This window comes from Bicyclus anynana, chromosome 15 (genome assembly GCF_947172395.1).
Source record: "Bicyclus anynana chromosome 15, ilBicAnyn1.1, whole genome shotgun sequence".
NCBI classification, from domain to species: domain Eukaryota; kingdom Metazoa; phylum Arthropoda; class Insecta; order Lepidoptera; family Nymphalidae; genus Bicyclus; species Bicyclus anynana.
In genome coordinates this window covers 13,868,251-13,885,302 of record NC_069097.1, presented here as the reverse complement: position 1 = coordinate 13,885,302, position 17,052 = coordinate 13,868,251, and the positions used below count along the sequence as shown (strand labels likewise).

Here is a 17,052-nt window from a genome sequence, read left to right as displayed (position 1 = left end):
CCTCTCATCTGAGAGGAGACTCGAGCTGAGCAGTGAGCCCGATATGGGTTGATCAATATCAACCCATATCCGGCTCACTGCTCAGCTCGAGTCTCCTGAAAAATTGGAGGTGCATGCCCCGGACCGGATTCGAACCTACGCCCTCCGGAATCGGAGGCTATGATGATGATGAAACAACGAAACTCATTAATATTAATAGTAATACTTTAATATTAGTGCATGTGTGCACTCAGTAGAGTCGCTGAGTTTATAACACTTTTTGTGGTGACTTTGTAGGCACGTAACATATCTAATACCTAGTATATAATATCGTTGCCCCAATTTGAATTTATCATCATTATCAGCCTATTTTAACAGCCTTCAGCAGGTCTTGGCCTTCCTCTTTATAGGAGAGGGGAAAACGGACATGAAACCCACCACACTGCACCATTGCGGGTTGGCGGGCTTAGGGTTTATCTTATCAACAGCATAACGACCTGTCAGTGACATAGGGGTGTAATACCTTAATAATCTAAATAAGTCAAAAAACTCTTTTTTATGGTCGTACTCCTCCGAAACGCCTGGATAGATTTTGATATATTTATTTTTAATTTTGGTAGGGTATCAGAATTTATAGATTGTAAAGAATACCTACTGCCGAAACAATTGCCAAATTTTAATAAAATTGCTCCAAATAACTCTACTTATAGCTATTATCCATTCATGTTGCCAAGAAATATTTGCTCCATAATAGCTCTTGTAAGCACACCGTAATATAAACGAAAATGAAAAGCTAAGAAAGCTCTACTTAGGTAAGTGAAACAATGCATCTCTTGGTTAAAGCGCAGCGCGAGGGCGGATCAGCCTGTATGTAGGTCAAGCACAAAACTCTAATGGCTGCGACACGGTGTTGGCAACATTCCTGCAACCGCCATTAGCCTTCTGGTGCCCTGGTACTTAGTTACTGAGAGAATATCGGTTTGGCATAGCAATTTAAGCTCTCATATTCATAAAACTTCAATTATTATTATGAAATACACGCAAACATACATAAAATAAAGTATTAATTGATTATGAAACACGGCTAAAACTCACGTGATATTACATCGGAGTATGCCCGACTAGTTTCGAACCCATACGGGGCCCTTAGTCATGAGCTGGTTCTTGCATCGCGGCACGATCCAAACTCTGAGTTTAATAATCAATTTAATTAATCAATCATATTAATAATCAATTAATATGAATAACACTCACGATAGTTTAAATTCTAAAATAAAATAAAGTACTCCACCTTGTCTATGAACGATAACTTCGAATTCTACTGAACAGCTGCGATTTTTAAAGTTTTGAAATATAACGTTTATTGTAGGCACACATTAAGAATAATAGGCAGATAGAGCGCATGGAACACGACGGTGTCGTAGCCGCTCCAAATACAAAATTAAAAAACGAATACATTCTTGAGTCAGTACTACATGAAGCGTCGCATCAGTAACATCGACAATACAATTGTATTTAAGAAAAATGGCGTTTTATGTTTATAAATATTATAAAAACTGTTCCCAAAAACTAAAGTAATAAGATAGAGTACTCTGTGAATGTAGGATTATATGTATGATCCCAATTCCCTCGCGATGTAATAATACAGTGTATGGCGGAATATTTGTATTTTATAGATCTACAAAAAATCTACCATACCCTTTCTATCTTCTGAATAGATTTACTTGCGGGCAAAGTCGCGAGCGTCCGCTAGTTAATTTTTATATATGCTACTGTCAAGAAATGAGGCCGTATATTTATTTATTTATAAAATTTTATCGCTTTATCTATTAACTGTTGAGTGAAAACCCTAAAGCTGAATAGTCCTCACCCCTTTAATAGAACAACGCACCCTCTTGTCTAAGCCTAAGACGACGGTAATCCGTGTCACCTTAAATAGGTCGAGCACAATGCCTGCTCCAGACAATCCTGCGGGCCTCTACTTTTGTTATGAGACCCTGGTACTTGCAAAACTACGAACATACTCGAATGTGGGTGGAAACTTTGGTTTTCTGTAAGTCGTTTTTCAAAGGACTTCTACGAAGCTATGTTGAGACTATTGGGGTTGTGATTTTTTACACCACTGTCCAAACTCTATAGTTAGCCTATACATTACTTAATGGTAGGTTTTTTTTTAATTCTTTAGAAGTTAGCCCTTGACTGATGATGGTAAGTGATAATGCAATCTAAGATGGAAACGGGTTAACTTGTTAGGAGTAGGATGAAAATAAAATATGAAAATCCTTTAGGTTTCTACACGACTTCGTAACGGAACGCTAAATCTGACAAACTTTCTGCTTTAATAAAATAAGGAAAGTCTCTGACAGGATCATCTATTTTACCTACGTCAAAACTTACACTCAAAGCAAAGATTCCGTAACATATTTTTACCAATTTTTGTAATTTATTTGCGATCCATCAAGAGATAAACTGTGTAACATAACCCAGTGCAGTTTATAGCTTAATTTACTACTAACAACAATAATGATTGATGCTCTGACAACGTAATGGTACAAGATTTAGCGAGAAAATTGAGGCCGGCCGGTCCGTTTTGTTTAATTAACTTGTTATTTTTGCTCCACCGCTCGTTTATATTTTCCGCAGTTTCAACGTGTTTTTTGGATAAATAATGAGAATAGTTTGTTTTTTATGTTGCTCATTTACATATAAAAAAACTTGATGCAATCAACCACACATAACGTTTATCTACTTTGATATATTACATGTATTGCAACATGAAAAGCGAGTTTAATTTTAACTACACTTTATACTATGGTTTTCTGAGTGTTCTTGAAATTTAATTTTAGTACCTATACAGGATGCTCGGAAGTATTTACCTTAACTCTAGGGTTATATTCTTTAACAAAAATTAATTCAAAATGTTCAAGGAACATGTGTTCTAAAATAAATATTTTCTGAGTAAATAATATTTTCCGCAGTTTCAACGTGTTTTTTGGATAAATGATGAGAATAGTTTGTTTTTTATGTTGCTCATTTAAAAAAAAAAAAAAACTTGATGCAATCAACCACATATAACGTTTATCTACTTTGATATATTACATGTATTGCAACATTAAAAGCGAGCTTAATTTTAACTACACTTTATGTTATGGTTTTCTGACTGTTCTTGAAATTTATTTTTAGTACCTATACAGGGTGCTCGGGAGTATTTCCCATAACTCTATGGTTATATTCTTTAACAAAAAATGTTCAAGGAACATTTAAAATTCTAAAATAAATATTTTCTGAGTAAATAATATTTATTTTGTAAATAGATCTTAAAATGTCTCCCTTGTACGCATCTTTATAATAATGACATTCATATTTTAAAATGCAACGTTGTCACTCTGTTACTCTGTTAGTAATGGATAGTTGGTATTATTTGAATTACTTTGTATGAAAACATATTTTTTTTTGTTTTTGAAGTTAATAAAATATTAGTAATGCGATTCGGTTCCTGTAAGTGGTCACGGGAATACCTAAAAGTTATGACAAATACTCCCGAGCACCCTGTATATTTGACATCAAGTATTTTATCACGCAGTTTTTCAATTTATTTAACACCTAAGAGAACGCATTTGGCATCAATATAAATAAATCAAGTGGCAATTAACACCTCATTGATAGATTAATGGGATTGGTGTCATTAATTCAGAAATTCGCAGTTTTGCCTTTTCTATCTATCTAATAAATGCAAAACCAGCAATTCTTTAACATCATGCGTGTTTGTGTTTATTTTATTAACACGAAAACCAGATTTTACACCTTATAGAATGAAAAATATTTTTAAGAGACTTTATAAAGCAGAATCTGTATTCCGTATACCCGTAGATATATTTACATAAATTTACTTTCTTGAAAGAATAAATGGATATTTTTCGAAGAAACGCCCACTTCGTATATTGTACACCGTACCTACAATACCTAAGTACTTACCTAAAATACCTACACAATACATTTAAATATACCTATAGTACGAGTATAGTATATGCATTAGTAAGCCACTGCGATCTTTGCAATCATTATCAACCAATATTCGGCTCACTGCTGAGCTCGAGTCTCTTCTCAGAATGAGAGGCGTTAGGCCAATAGTCCACCACGCTGGCCCAATGCGTATTGGTAGACTTCACACACGCAGAGATTTAAGTAAATTCTCAGGTATGCAGATTTCCTCACGATGTTTTTCCATCACCGTTTGAGACACGTGATATTTACTTTCTTTGCAAATTCTGTATTTTTGCTACTATCTACTAAGTTAGTTACATACTTAGAAGGTAATTGGCTCTAATCTAGCTTAACGTACCTGTAAAAACAACATAAAAAATTTAATTGTATAATAATTGGGTATAATTAAAACATGAAAAAAAGATAAAAAAACGAACAGTTTTTTTATTATTTTTTTTTCATGCTGTTTTTACACTTAGGTTAAGATAGAGCTAAATAAGTACTTTCTTAGTAATGTCAGCCACTGACGATCAAGTTATGGCACATGCCTGCAGTGCTAACGATGTTGGTCGCTATCGGCATGATGTAATGCACCAACACACGATCTGTTTTATTGGACGTCAAGCCGTTAGCGCTCCAGGCTTATGAGATAACTTGATCGTCAGTAGCTGACATAAATATGAGTAACTAACTTATTAAATAGTTGCAAAAATACCGAATTTGCAAAGATCGTGGGGGTTTACTAATGCATGTAGTATACTATAGGTATCTTCTATATGTAATGTACATTTACAATATTTATAAGACAATAATTTATAATATGTACTCAGTTGTAGTCAACGTGTCGTGTTTGCCAGTGATTTATGAGAAACTATCAGAGTTAATACAATGCCATAAACCACTATATAGTAGCAAATTACATCTAATAACGCTATAATAAATCATTTTGAAAGAGATTTTCCGCAGAAATCATTTGAATCCCAACTAATAATGTGGGCTTGTCTGTTTATTTGTTACGTTTTCACGTCTTCATCACAATAAAATAATTTGCAGAAAGTCCAGCACAGAATTTCTATCCATTCTACATTCTTACAACTTGTCAGTCCAGCAGGTCAATTAACTAATTTTAACGTAAGTTAGTTGACATATACGAAATTGAGATTTTTTGTAACAAATGTCATTCGACGCCTACTGATAACATGACATTTCTTAGCTGATTTGATGTTTATTTTAATATGGGTTGTTATTAGTCTAATAATACATAGAATTCTAAAATCCGTTTGACTCGTTGCGTTTGATACGTACGATGCGGATCAGTGGACGCTTTCATTATAGTAGGGGAGCCAAAGTGGAAATATTTGCAGTTACTCGAGTGCGGCAGATGGACATAAGAGACTATACATTGCAGGTTGTTGAGTACCTCCACCAAGTATGAGCTCTTACGTACGTAGGTACGTTTAGGCAACCGATAAAATAACTTAACTTTAAAAATACTTATCCAGCACGTCAGATATGGAGAAAAGAAGGATTAGTTAAAAGCTAAAAGGTGTGCATTTCGAAAATCTAACGATTTAACGACGTGGTGGAATGTGAGGTTTAAAAGTTACAATGTTACAAAATAAAACCCTTATTTTTCAGTATCTGAGCCACAAACGCGGTTAATTTTTTACTCATTTTAAAGGAAATATTTTCTAATAATTCCAGTAAGCCGAAGTTATCAAAATTATCTATAAAGACTGCAGTTTTTTTCCCACCGCTGAAAGCGAATAAAGTATTTAACCATTTATATTTCCTATCATCTAATCTACTAAAAGAGCCGTGATAGCCCAGTGGATATGATCTCTGCCTCCGATTCTGGAGGGCGTAGGTTCGAATCCGGTCCGTGGCATGCATCTCCAACTTTTCAGTTATGTGCGTTTTAAGAAATTAAATTACTCGTGTCTCAAACGGTGAAGGAAATCATCGTAAGGAAACCTGCATACCAGAGAATTTTCTTAATTCTCTGCGTGTGAGCAGCATGCCAATCCGCATTGGGCCAGCGTGGCGGACTATTGGCCTAACCCCTCTCATTCTGAGAGGAGACTCGAGCTCAGCAATGAGCCGAATATGGGTTGATAATGATGAATCTACTAAATCGAATCGGTCCCCATGACGCTTTAGTAACTGTGAATTTAACATCCCTTGCTCTTGTACTATTAAGATGTGTTTGTTAATAACGCATCATTCGCTTCCAGTGGCACGGCGGGCTGTCGTGCGAGGCGGCGGCGGCGTCGTCGTCCGCGGGCGGTGCTGGCGCGCCCCTGCTGCCGGACTCCGAGCTGATCAAGCTGTGTCCCATGTGCCGCGTGCCCATCGAGAAGGACGAGGGCTGTGCGCAGATGATGTGCAAGCGCTGCAAGCACGTGTTCTGCTGGTACTGCCTTGCTTCCTTAGATGTGAGTATCTACTTGTGTATGAATATTTTCATTTATAAGCGGACCCGGTCAAGCTTCGCTTTGCACTTCTTTGGTGGGAATAGGGTAGAATAGGGGTAGCCCTACCCTACCCCTACTCTTTTTTTATTATTATTTACAAGTTAGCCCTTGACTACAATCTCACCTGATGGTAAGTGATGATGCAATCTAAGATGGATGCGGGCTAACTTGTTAGGAGGAGGATGACAATCCACACTCCTTTCGGTTTCTACACGACATCGTCTTTGCCGGTAGGGTGGTAACTAGCCACGGCTGAAGCCTCCCACCAGCCAGACCTGGGCCAATTAAGAGAACCTCAAGTGGCCCAGCCGGGGATCGAACCCAGGACCTCCGTTTTGTTATTCACATCGCATGCCACTGCGCCACGGAGGCCGCAAAACTCTACCCTACCCCAACTATACCTGTCTTGTTATCAAAGGTTCTAAGACCATTACATAATACGGAGCCTAAATCAGTTGCTTTAGAACGTTTCGTAATAATTCTACACGTGTCAGCTCCAAAAAAATAAATCCAGTCTTCAATTACCCATCAATCAATATCCGAAACCGTACAATCTCTCTACAGACCGCAAACATTTACTTTACAACCAATAAAGCTCCTGAGCCACTCTTTATTTGTTAGGGACTCTACAAATTAAGTATTTTTTTTGGGACAGTTTTTTTATTTTGATATTTTACTTATGTGGTGTAACCATAATATATTCTTGATACTTGATATATTATTTAAGAGTATTTCTGTTCTCGATTCATCATCATCAGACATCCTCGCACCAACTGACTTCATCATAGATTGTAAATAGTAACTGCAATAATTTTGCAATTTGCAGCCGTGAAAAATGCCACCAACTATTGCCATCTAATAATAGGATTCTAAACTTTCAATTTCCATACAGAATCCTTAATTTTGAATTGTTAGACATTTATGCAGTTTTTTTTTAATTATCTTTATATTTCTTAAAACCACATAATACGTTACCGAATCACGTTACTGGATATAAGAAAACCACGTTATTGGATATAAAAAAAAACTTTTTTTTTAAATATGTACTAGTAATTACCATAATTTTTATATGGGCCATAATTTTTTTTTAAGCACAAGTACCTGCCCTTTAGTGCTAACGGTATACTGTTCTGGACATGCCAATCAAATGAAATTAAATCAGATTATTTTTTATCTAGTAGGCAAATGAACAATCAAGTCTGTAGGTCTACGTAGTGGGTAGTAATTTTACTAAAGCAGATTCTACGGAGAAGAGTCGGCAAGAAACGAAACAGGATATGTCCCCTATATTTAGTCAGGCATGGTGGTACTAAGCTCTCATCCTCTCAAGCCTAAATCAGGGCGGGGACGAAGTATAATTAGACGGTGGAAAACACCCGCGTCCCCTTGACCGCTATCGGCTGATTTATTAACACACGGACATGTGAGATGGCACAGAATACTCAATCTTACAGAGAGTATAACCACAGTGTACTATCTTTACTGTGGTAAAACCATTGTGTCCAACATTCTATTAGTTAGAGTAGGTACTACAATAGTCCAATGGACGTGAACATTAACCCTAGACCTTTCAGATTGACTCTGATCTCATAACTTAGCTATTGTGCCTGAAATTCTAAGGATACATAGCGAGTCGCAAAACTGAAGTGGTAATGGGCAGGGCATATAGTTCGAAGAGCCGATGGACGTTGGGGGTCCTAAGGTGCTGGAATGGCGACCCCGCACCGGAAAGCGCAGTGTTAGTCGACCCCCCACCGCAGGTGGATCGGAGACAGCAAGCGTGTTGGAGGGAGCCTGGCAACTCGAGACCGTTGTGGTTGGAACTCTATGCAACAGGCCTTTGTCTAGCAGTGGACGCCCATCAATTGTTAATGATCATGTCGATGAAAGGTGATGAAGTCATATTTTCAAAAGAAGTGTGGTGTTCTTGAAAACGATTGTCACTTCTGTTTGTCCGTATTCTGTGGCGACAGACTGTATAAGTATTATATTATGGCGGCATGTTTTATATCTTATGCTAATCAAATTTGCCATTATTAGCGTCAAGTGATAATAAATGAACACGAATTAGAGAGTTGCGCCGCGAACTGTGGCGAACTTAATAAAATTCCGGTTCTGGTGAACAGTTGTCTGTAAACCACTAGCCGTGCCATGAGGTTTTACCCGCGTAAATCCCTTTAACTTATGTTTATCTACACTAATATTATAAAGCTGAAGAGTTTGTTTGTTTGATTGAACGCGCTAATCTCAGGAACTACTGGTGCGATTTGAATAATTGTTTCTGTGTTAGATAGCCCATTCATCGAGGAAGGTTATAGACTATATATTATCCCTTTATTCCTACGGGAACGGGAACCACGCGGGTAAAACCGCGCGGCGTCAGCTAGTAATGGAATAAAGTACCTATATGTGCTATTATACTAGATATTCGTTACTGCCTTATTGTCCAGTTGTTAGCCTATATATAGCCGATCACGCGTACCTGGATTCGAGTTCTAGGTCGGGCTATGAAATATTGAGCTATTTAAAAAAAATACGAATTTAGAAGTCACGAGATTTCGTATTCACTATTTTTATCTATTGCCAACTGATCGTAATTACTAACCACTGGGGTTGACATTGTGATTTTCGTTAACAATAGACTTTACGGAATACGATATGCGGTTGTTATCGATTTGATGTTAAGTAATCATTAGATGGCTAGACTAAACATTTAATAGTGATCGTTACAAAAACGTTATCACCTTAATCCCGCCAATCCGTATTTGAGAAGCTTGGTGGGTCTAATTCTCTCTTCAATATTAAGGAGACCTGGTTCTGCAGAGGCCATTAAAATAGACAATGATGTGATAAGTCTTCACAAAGTACTTCTTAACATGGTATTTGATGATATGATAACAAAATACACCATAATAAAGACGCACAACCTTGCGCAAAGCAAACACGTGTACAGTACAACGAGCCTCTGTTATTAAGGCGGGCAGTGACGTAGAAACGTTTTAACTTATAGCGTAATCACAGTTCACATGGTTCCTGTGGCTTTTATTTCAATGTCATTTCAGTCACATATGTTACAAATAGTACCTGCTTCCCGCCTATTTCGTATAGATAAGTGTCGCCGCCTAGCGTATAGTAGCGTCATTTCATTTCATACTTTTATGACTTCCGGTTATTGTAGTTAAATTTAATTAAGTAACAATGATTATCAATCCAAACAGTGTAGAGGTTATTATTAATGATTTATATAAATATAATTATTTATTTTACATGATATAAATTCATCATTGGTTATTTTACTCTTAACAACTGTGACGTCACGTTATGATTTATTTTGTATTTAATTTCTCAACTTTGTGTTTCGATATTTTAATATTATTTTACGATCGTTATAAATATCCTTTAATTATTAATGTGTTTTAGATAGAATTATAACGTTTGGTTTGTATAATAATACTCCGGAACTATTATTAAAACGTACTTGTATTGTTAACATATTCGTGCTACCAACAGTAGACACTAACTTTGCAAATATACTATGCACAAAAATTAAGGGAGCAGAAAAAAAATCCAAATTTTTGGGGGATTTTCAACAGGCTGTAACTTATACAAAAATGGTCGTACAGCAAAAAAATAAAAAGCAAATTGTAGCTCTAAGTGTTTAGTTTTTGGATCTGAGTTTGAAAATTTTTTTTTGAAAATATTTTTCGAGTAATCATAAGAAAACCACTGAAAAAAAAATTTTCGAAATTTTTTTGGTTTTTTTTTTTAATCTACGGACGTGGAAAAAATTTTTTCGACTCAACCTCTATATGGACCGGATAGCTTGTTTATTCAGATTTAATTTCGTTTTTTTTAAATCTCGATACGAGCATTTCTCGCTGAGATATCGATGTTTGAATGGAAAAAGATCATTTTGTCTTTGATTACCAATATCTCAGCAACCAATGATCGCACAGAAATTTTGAGGTTGGTTTCAAAAATTTGAATAAACTCTCTACAAGGGTTGCTAATTGAATTTTGAAAAAAAAGTTTTATTTTAATCATTACATGAATTTGAAAAAGCATCCAAAAAAGGGCTTTTTGTCGTTTTTTGGAAAATCAAGCGCCCAATCAAAAATATTGCGGAAACCACTGACGTTAAGTGTGCCTTTTACTGTTCAATATACCCACAAAAACCCTACAAAGTTTCAATTCAATCCAGCCAACCGTTTTTTTTTCCCACTTGATCGAATTTTTGAAAAAATTAAAGGAGCAAGAATTTCGCTCTGAAAATGTCATAATTTACGCTTTTGTGCTTGCGCACGTGTATGTGTGTGTTCCACAGTATTTTGTGACTCCAAACTCACTCTCCGAAGATGTATGTGTGTGTGTGTGTGTGGAAGTGACGAACCACAGGGTCTCAATCTGTGATAAAACCACACACATACACGTGTGCAAGCACAAAAGCGTAAATTATGACATTTTCAGAACGAAATTCTTGCTCCTTTAATTTTTTCAAAAATTCGATCAAGTGGGAAAAAAAAACGGTTGGCTGGATTGAATTGAAACTTTGTAGGGTTTTTGTGGGTATATTGAACCACGTTCTGTTACACATATTTGTTTTATTAAATGCCAAGTCAGTCCTTGACTACGATCTCACCTGATGCTAAGTGACAATGCAGTCGGAACGCTAAATCGCTGGGCGGTACGTCTTTGTCAGTATAGTGGTAACTAGCTACGGCCGAAGCCTACAACTAGACCAGATCTGTATACATTTAGAAAATATTTAACCCTAAACTGACGTGCTGGTAATCGAACCCAGGACATCTCTGTTGAGAACCATAGTACTAGCAAATGCGCCAGAGAGAAATGAAAAGCGTATAATCATGGCTGCACTCCGTACCAAAAGAGCTGGCAATGAAGTACATTGAACCTTCGTTATATTCCGTATACCAAAAGGCACACTGATTTACCCTGCTTTACCCACCGAAAGGTCAATGTACTTTATTGACAGCTCTTTTGGTACGGAGCATAGTTTATAAAATCCTGTAAATTTTCAATAGCATTTTTTCAGGTTTATCTATATTTCAGAGACACACCATTTAAAGTTTATACTCATAGACAACCTTGGCTTAAAAAAATCAGTGCATTTAAAGTCCACCTAGTGGGGGGTCAACCAACACTGCGCTTTTGACCCCAACGTTCTTTGGTTCTTCAAACAATGTGCCCATTGCCACTTCAACTACGCGACACTTTGAGCTGTGTCAGTGACTTTGATTCTTCTGCGGATCTCCTCATTTCTGATTCGATCACGAGTATAGCTCATTCCATCGCCCGCTGTGTTAGTGACAGACATCATGTCAATCATTTTTATACATATAAATAGTAGCTGTACATTAATTTTTGAGTTTTTAGCATTCAGACAGACTGACACAAAACTGAGACTTATTATACTGATTAATCATGTTATGAAGAGTTTGGCAAAATTTATTGCTTTCCAACTAATCAATGTTTTAAGCAAACATATTATTCATTTTAATTATTAATCACTTGAACCCACGGATGGTACAATGTGAAACAGGCTTTATTATGAGTTATGAACCCGTGTCGTTGTGTGTATTGAAATTCAAGCGCCAAAAGAAAGCATAACGCTTTCTAATTTGCCTAACCGGTCTTCAGCTAGCCTTTCCATACTTGGTCCATGTTATAAACTCAACTTACAACTAGATTCTAGAGAAATCACTTTCGCTGTACGAAAATTGAAACTAATTAATTAATTATGAAACACATTATAATACAGTTTTTTAAATTGTATATAAATTAAGAGTATACTAATAGTAAAGCAATTTTGTAAAAGGAACAGGGTATCTGCGGTCATTACTTTCAGAGCTACAGGGATTTAAAAGGTCAGATTTGTGATGCTGACGCGGATCCCTGAAAAACGCCCCATACAAAATGACACGATTTAGTGACGTCGTTGGCTCGCTGATCGTTAGGTTTGTATGGGCGTTTAAACAAAATTACTAATATCTTTGTTATTTCTGCGTTTATGTTTATAGTTCATGTATTAAAAAATGTCACATTCAATGTAAGGAAGCTAAAACTGTATGAATTTTCATCTAATTACGATAAAATATTTTTAAAAGATTTTGAAATTTTATAATCTTATTTATTTTGCAAATATCCAGTAAATCTTTGCTTTTTATGTATAAATTAGTTAACTTTGACCTTATTTACCCGAATGTATCATTAAAATCAATAAATTCAAACCTAGTCATCATCCCCATTAATTGCGATTTAATAAAAGGATCTATGACGGCCTCCGTGGCGCAGTGGTGTGCGCGGTGGATTTACAAGACGGAGGTCATGGGTTCGATCCCCGGCTGAGTCGATTGAGGTTTTCTTAATTGGTCCATGCTAGGCCGTGGCTACCACTCTACCGGCAATGAAGTACAGGCGGTTTAGCGTTCCGGTACGATGTCGTGTAGAAACCGAAAGGAATGTAGAATTTCATCCTACTCCTAACAAGTTGTCCGCTTCCATCTTAGATTGCATCATCACTTATCATCACGTGAGATTGTAGTCAAGGGCTAACTTGTAAAGAATAAAAAAAGCCTTCCGAGATCCCTCGGGTAGCTTCAAATCTGTTAGCTATAAATCTGTAAAAAATCTTCTTCATCTTTATCAACCCGTATTCGGCTCACTGCTGAGCTTGAGTCTCCTCTCAGAATGAGAGGGGTTAGGCCAATAGTCCACCACACTAGCCCAATGCGGATTGGCAGACTTGACACACGCAGATAATTAAGAATATTCTCTGGTGTGCAGGTTCCTTCAAGATGTTTACCTTCACCGTTTGGGACACGTGATATTTAATTTCTTAAAATGCACACAACTGAAAAGTTGGAGGTGCATGCCCCGGACCGGATTCGAACCTACGCACTCCGGAAACGGAGGCAGAGGTAAAAAATACCTTAGCTGAATGTGCATTTAAAGAACCTCATAGTTAAATGAAATTAATCAGCCAAATCTAATGTTGATTATCCTCGTTGTTTTTTTTTTAAATAATAAATCACGAGTAAGCCATTTCGGATCTTGTGGAAAAAATATTCCACTATATTTAGTGTTAATTAGTTTCCACGTGGAAACATTTTTTATGGTGAGTTTTTTTTTTATTTGAAACCTTTGATCTTAAGTTACTATGTTGTCCTCATGATTGCAATAAAACTTTACGATCACTCGAATAGTATTTTACTTTTGATCTCTAGTATAAACGTTTACAGCTTAATCACTGGCACTTAATTAATTTAATACCTACTTACACTGACCAGCTTGTGACTTGTCCAAGAACAAACTTGTATTTCATCTTTGGTTTACCGGAAATATAACGAAAGTAGATATAGTTCATTAACGTTAAGAATTAAATAAGCAACGTAGTTTTCTACGTAGTATTCAAAACTATAGGAATTTGAAAAACACAAGTAGGTATCCTACTAATATTTTAAACGAAAGTTTGTATAGATGTTTGGATGTTTGTTACTCTTTAATGCCGCTACTGAAGCGATTTGGCTGAAATTCGGAATAGAAATAGATTTTACTCTGGATTAACACATAGGCTATTTTTTATCCCGTAAAAATCCATGGAACCCGAGAGATTTGTGAAAAACTAAATTACATGCGGACGAAGTCGCGGAAAAAGTAAAAGCAGTAACTTTGTTTTGTAACATAGGTACATTAAGAAAGGATTTTTGGAAAATATATCATGAGAGGGTGGGGTTGTTGAGTCTTTCTTCTTCTTCCTTGTTTCATTATTACATATTATTATGTCGGAAACGGGATGACATCAGAAGCGGATTTAAAGGGCAAAACACTATTATTGAATGAAAGTCGTGTCAGGTCTAACAATTCCCACCAAGAATGTTACCAATAAAACCTCTAATGGCAGAGTGAAGTCCCGGACTTGTGACCGAAGGATGTAGGGTTAAAGACGTCTTTTAAAACTAGTTAACACTCCCCTTCTCCACTCAAGTCATTCTCCCTGCCTATCACAAAATAATCCATGAAGGATTATCCAACAAGGGGTGTGGACGGATCGAACGTCACAACAAGAATGAGATAGGCTCCCCAACTAACTCACGGAACATTTTGTACTATCTCGGCTCATTACGACGAGCCGACCTATCGAATTACTTACTCGCTCCGACATATACGTTAAAATTGTCAGAAAAAATTATTCTAAATCTTGTTTTAAATTTATCTAGATTAAAATGAAGTGAACAATTTTAGATACAGTTCGCGCGGCGAGAGTTTGGCTTTGACCGTTATTGCGCAGAAATCAGAAATTGGGTATCAACGGGCATTAGCGGGGTGCGGGGCGGGTGCGCGGTGCTCTGATTGGCGCTCCAGTCGTTACCTGCCTCTCGCACCGAAACGACGTACCGCGCACTCCTGTTGTACAATCACGTTCACAAATGAATTGCTATTTTCGTTAATTGTTGTCGATTGTTATTATTTGTTGAGTTTGTTTGTTTAAGTTTTTTTGTTAAATATTAATATTACCCCCTTTTGGTGTTGCAGATTATCCAGGGACACACTGTATTTAATAATTATTTTAAGTTTTCTTTTGTTCTTATGTACCAATTTTACATGTATCTTGGAATAAATAATTTTATTAAAAACAATTATTTAGAATTTTCATTGCTGTCTCTGTATAAACATTTTAAATATGTAAAATAACTATCAATAGTTTTAATAAATGAAGAAGTTTATCTACTTCGTATTATTTTCTAGCATTATTATCACTATACATGAATTTTGACCCACTCAAATATCCAACCTGGTACATAAAAAAGGAAAAGTATTGTGTGCGTGACAGTACCCATGCGCAGTAATCCCCTCCATCCGAAGGTCAAAGCCAAACTCTCGCCGCGCGAACTGTACCTACACAGTTGAAAACAATGAACGACTATAACCACTATAACAGAGGGTACTTATTAATTTCAGGACGACTTCCTACTGCGGCACTACGACAAAGGGCCGTGCAAAAACAAGCTCGGTCACTCAAGGGCTTCAGTTTTATGGCATCGCGCTCAGGTAATTATCGCCATTTATTATTAATTTAATTAAATTAATTTATTAATTAATTATAATTAGAGAATGCTGTAGGATGAAAACATATTCGTATTTTCTAACGTTATCGGATGATATCTTTGAGTAACCAATGACCACTAGTAATGTTTAACGTTTATCGGATGATTCATCGACCTAAATGTAAAAGATATCATCATTATCATCATTAATAATCCATGTTCGGCTCACTGCTGAGCTCGAGTCTCCTCTCAGAATGAGAGGGGTTAGGCCAATAGCCCAATGCGGCACACACGCAGATAATTAAGAAAATTCTCTGGTTTCCGATCACGATGGTTTTTGCTTCACCGTTTGAGACATGTGATATTTAATTTCTTAAAATGCACACAACTGAAGTTGGAGGTGCATGTCCCGGGCCGCATTCGAACCCACACCCTCCGGAATCGGAGGCAGAGGTCATATCCACTGGGCTGTCACGGCTCGTATTTTTTTTTACATGTATTGGTGATTTACTAATGTAATGTGAATGTATTATATTTTCCCCAGGTGGTGGGTATATTTGCGGGTTTCGGTTTGCTGTTGCTCGTCGCGAGCCCTCTGCTGCTGCTCGCTGCACCCTGTATCGTCTGCTGTAAGTGCAGGTACGGTGAACTCTTCATACCTTACTATACTATCTATACTAATATTATAAAGAGAAAAACTTTGTTTGTATGTTTGTTTGTTTGTTTGTAATGAATAGGCTCAAAAACTACTGGACCGATTTTAAAATTCTTTCACCATTCGAAAGCTACATTATCCACAAGTAACATAGGCTAAACTTTATTTTGGAAAAAAATAGGGTTCCGTAAGATATTTAGGTTTTTCGGACACAAGGTGTAAAAAACCAACCAGAAAAGAAGGGTAGGTGTAGGGGTAGGGGTAGGCTAGGGGTAGGGGTAGAGGTAGGATGGGGGTAGTTGAAATTTTACATCGAGTTTCACGCGGACGAAGTCGCGGGCGTCCGCTAGTCTTTAACATAGAGTGACGAATATCTTAGCAACGCATGGGCTCACCGTGCGGGTGCCGGGTTCATCGCGTGACAGAGACAATAATTCCGAGCAGAGTCCTGGACTTGTGACCAATGATGTAGGGTGAAGAAATAAATTGACAATCGACCCTCACTCCGCTCGTGTTGTTCTCGCGCGCAGTTAAGTGATTGGTAAGAACTAAGAACCCACTAGCAACAACTTTGGATACCCGCTTTAGAACTAGCTGCAGTTCTAGACAGGCCAAGGTCTTTAAGCAAGTTATAGAGAGATTTTGCTGGTAATCTGCTGGTAATTTGCTGGTTTGCTGGTAATGGTAAGTAGAAGTAGGTGCGCGAGGATCGAGTTGTGTGTTCAGGAACTGTAAAAACTTTATATATACATGTATATAAAGTTTTTACAGTTCCTGAACACACAACTCAACATTTTTTATAATATTTAGGTATTATTTGTTTAATAACTTTCGTTGTTTTCTATGCGACTCAATGAAATTAAATCGTTCAGTTCAGTTTTGACGCGCTAGTGAC

At 36.8% G+C, this 17,052-nt stretch overlaps 1 protein-coding gene across 3 annotated transcripts in view; it reads left to right on the top strand.

The window, feature by feature from the left end:
• Positions 1-17,052, top strand: part of LOC112052128 (uncharacterized) — a 130,122-nt gene that overhangs the window by 103,660 nt on the left and 9,410 nt on the right. For 2 of the 3 annotated variants that reach the window (XR_008251479.1, XR_008251478.1), the window contains 2 exons: positions 6,198-6,398; positions 15,417-15,506. Coding sequence is in view for 1 of the 3 variants with exons in the window: in XM_024091072.2 (XP_023946840.2) it covers positions 6,198-6,398; positions 15,417-15,506; positions 16,047-16,141 (386 nt within the window). In the remaining 2 variants the exon portion in view is untranslated. Of the gene's footprint in view, positions 1-6,197; positions 6,399-15,416; positions 15,507-16,046; positions 16,142-17,052 lie in introns of those variants that run through there. The other variant, XM_024091072.2, reaches the window with a different exon arrangement.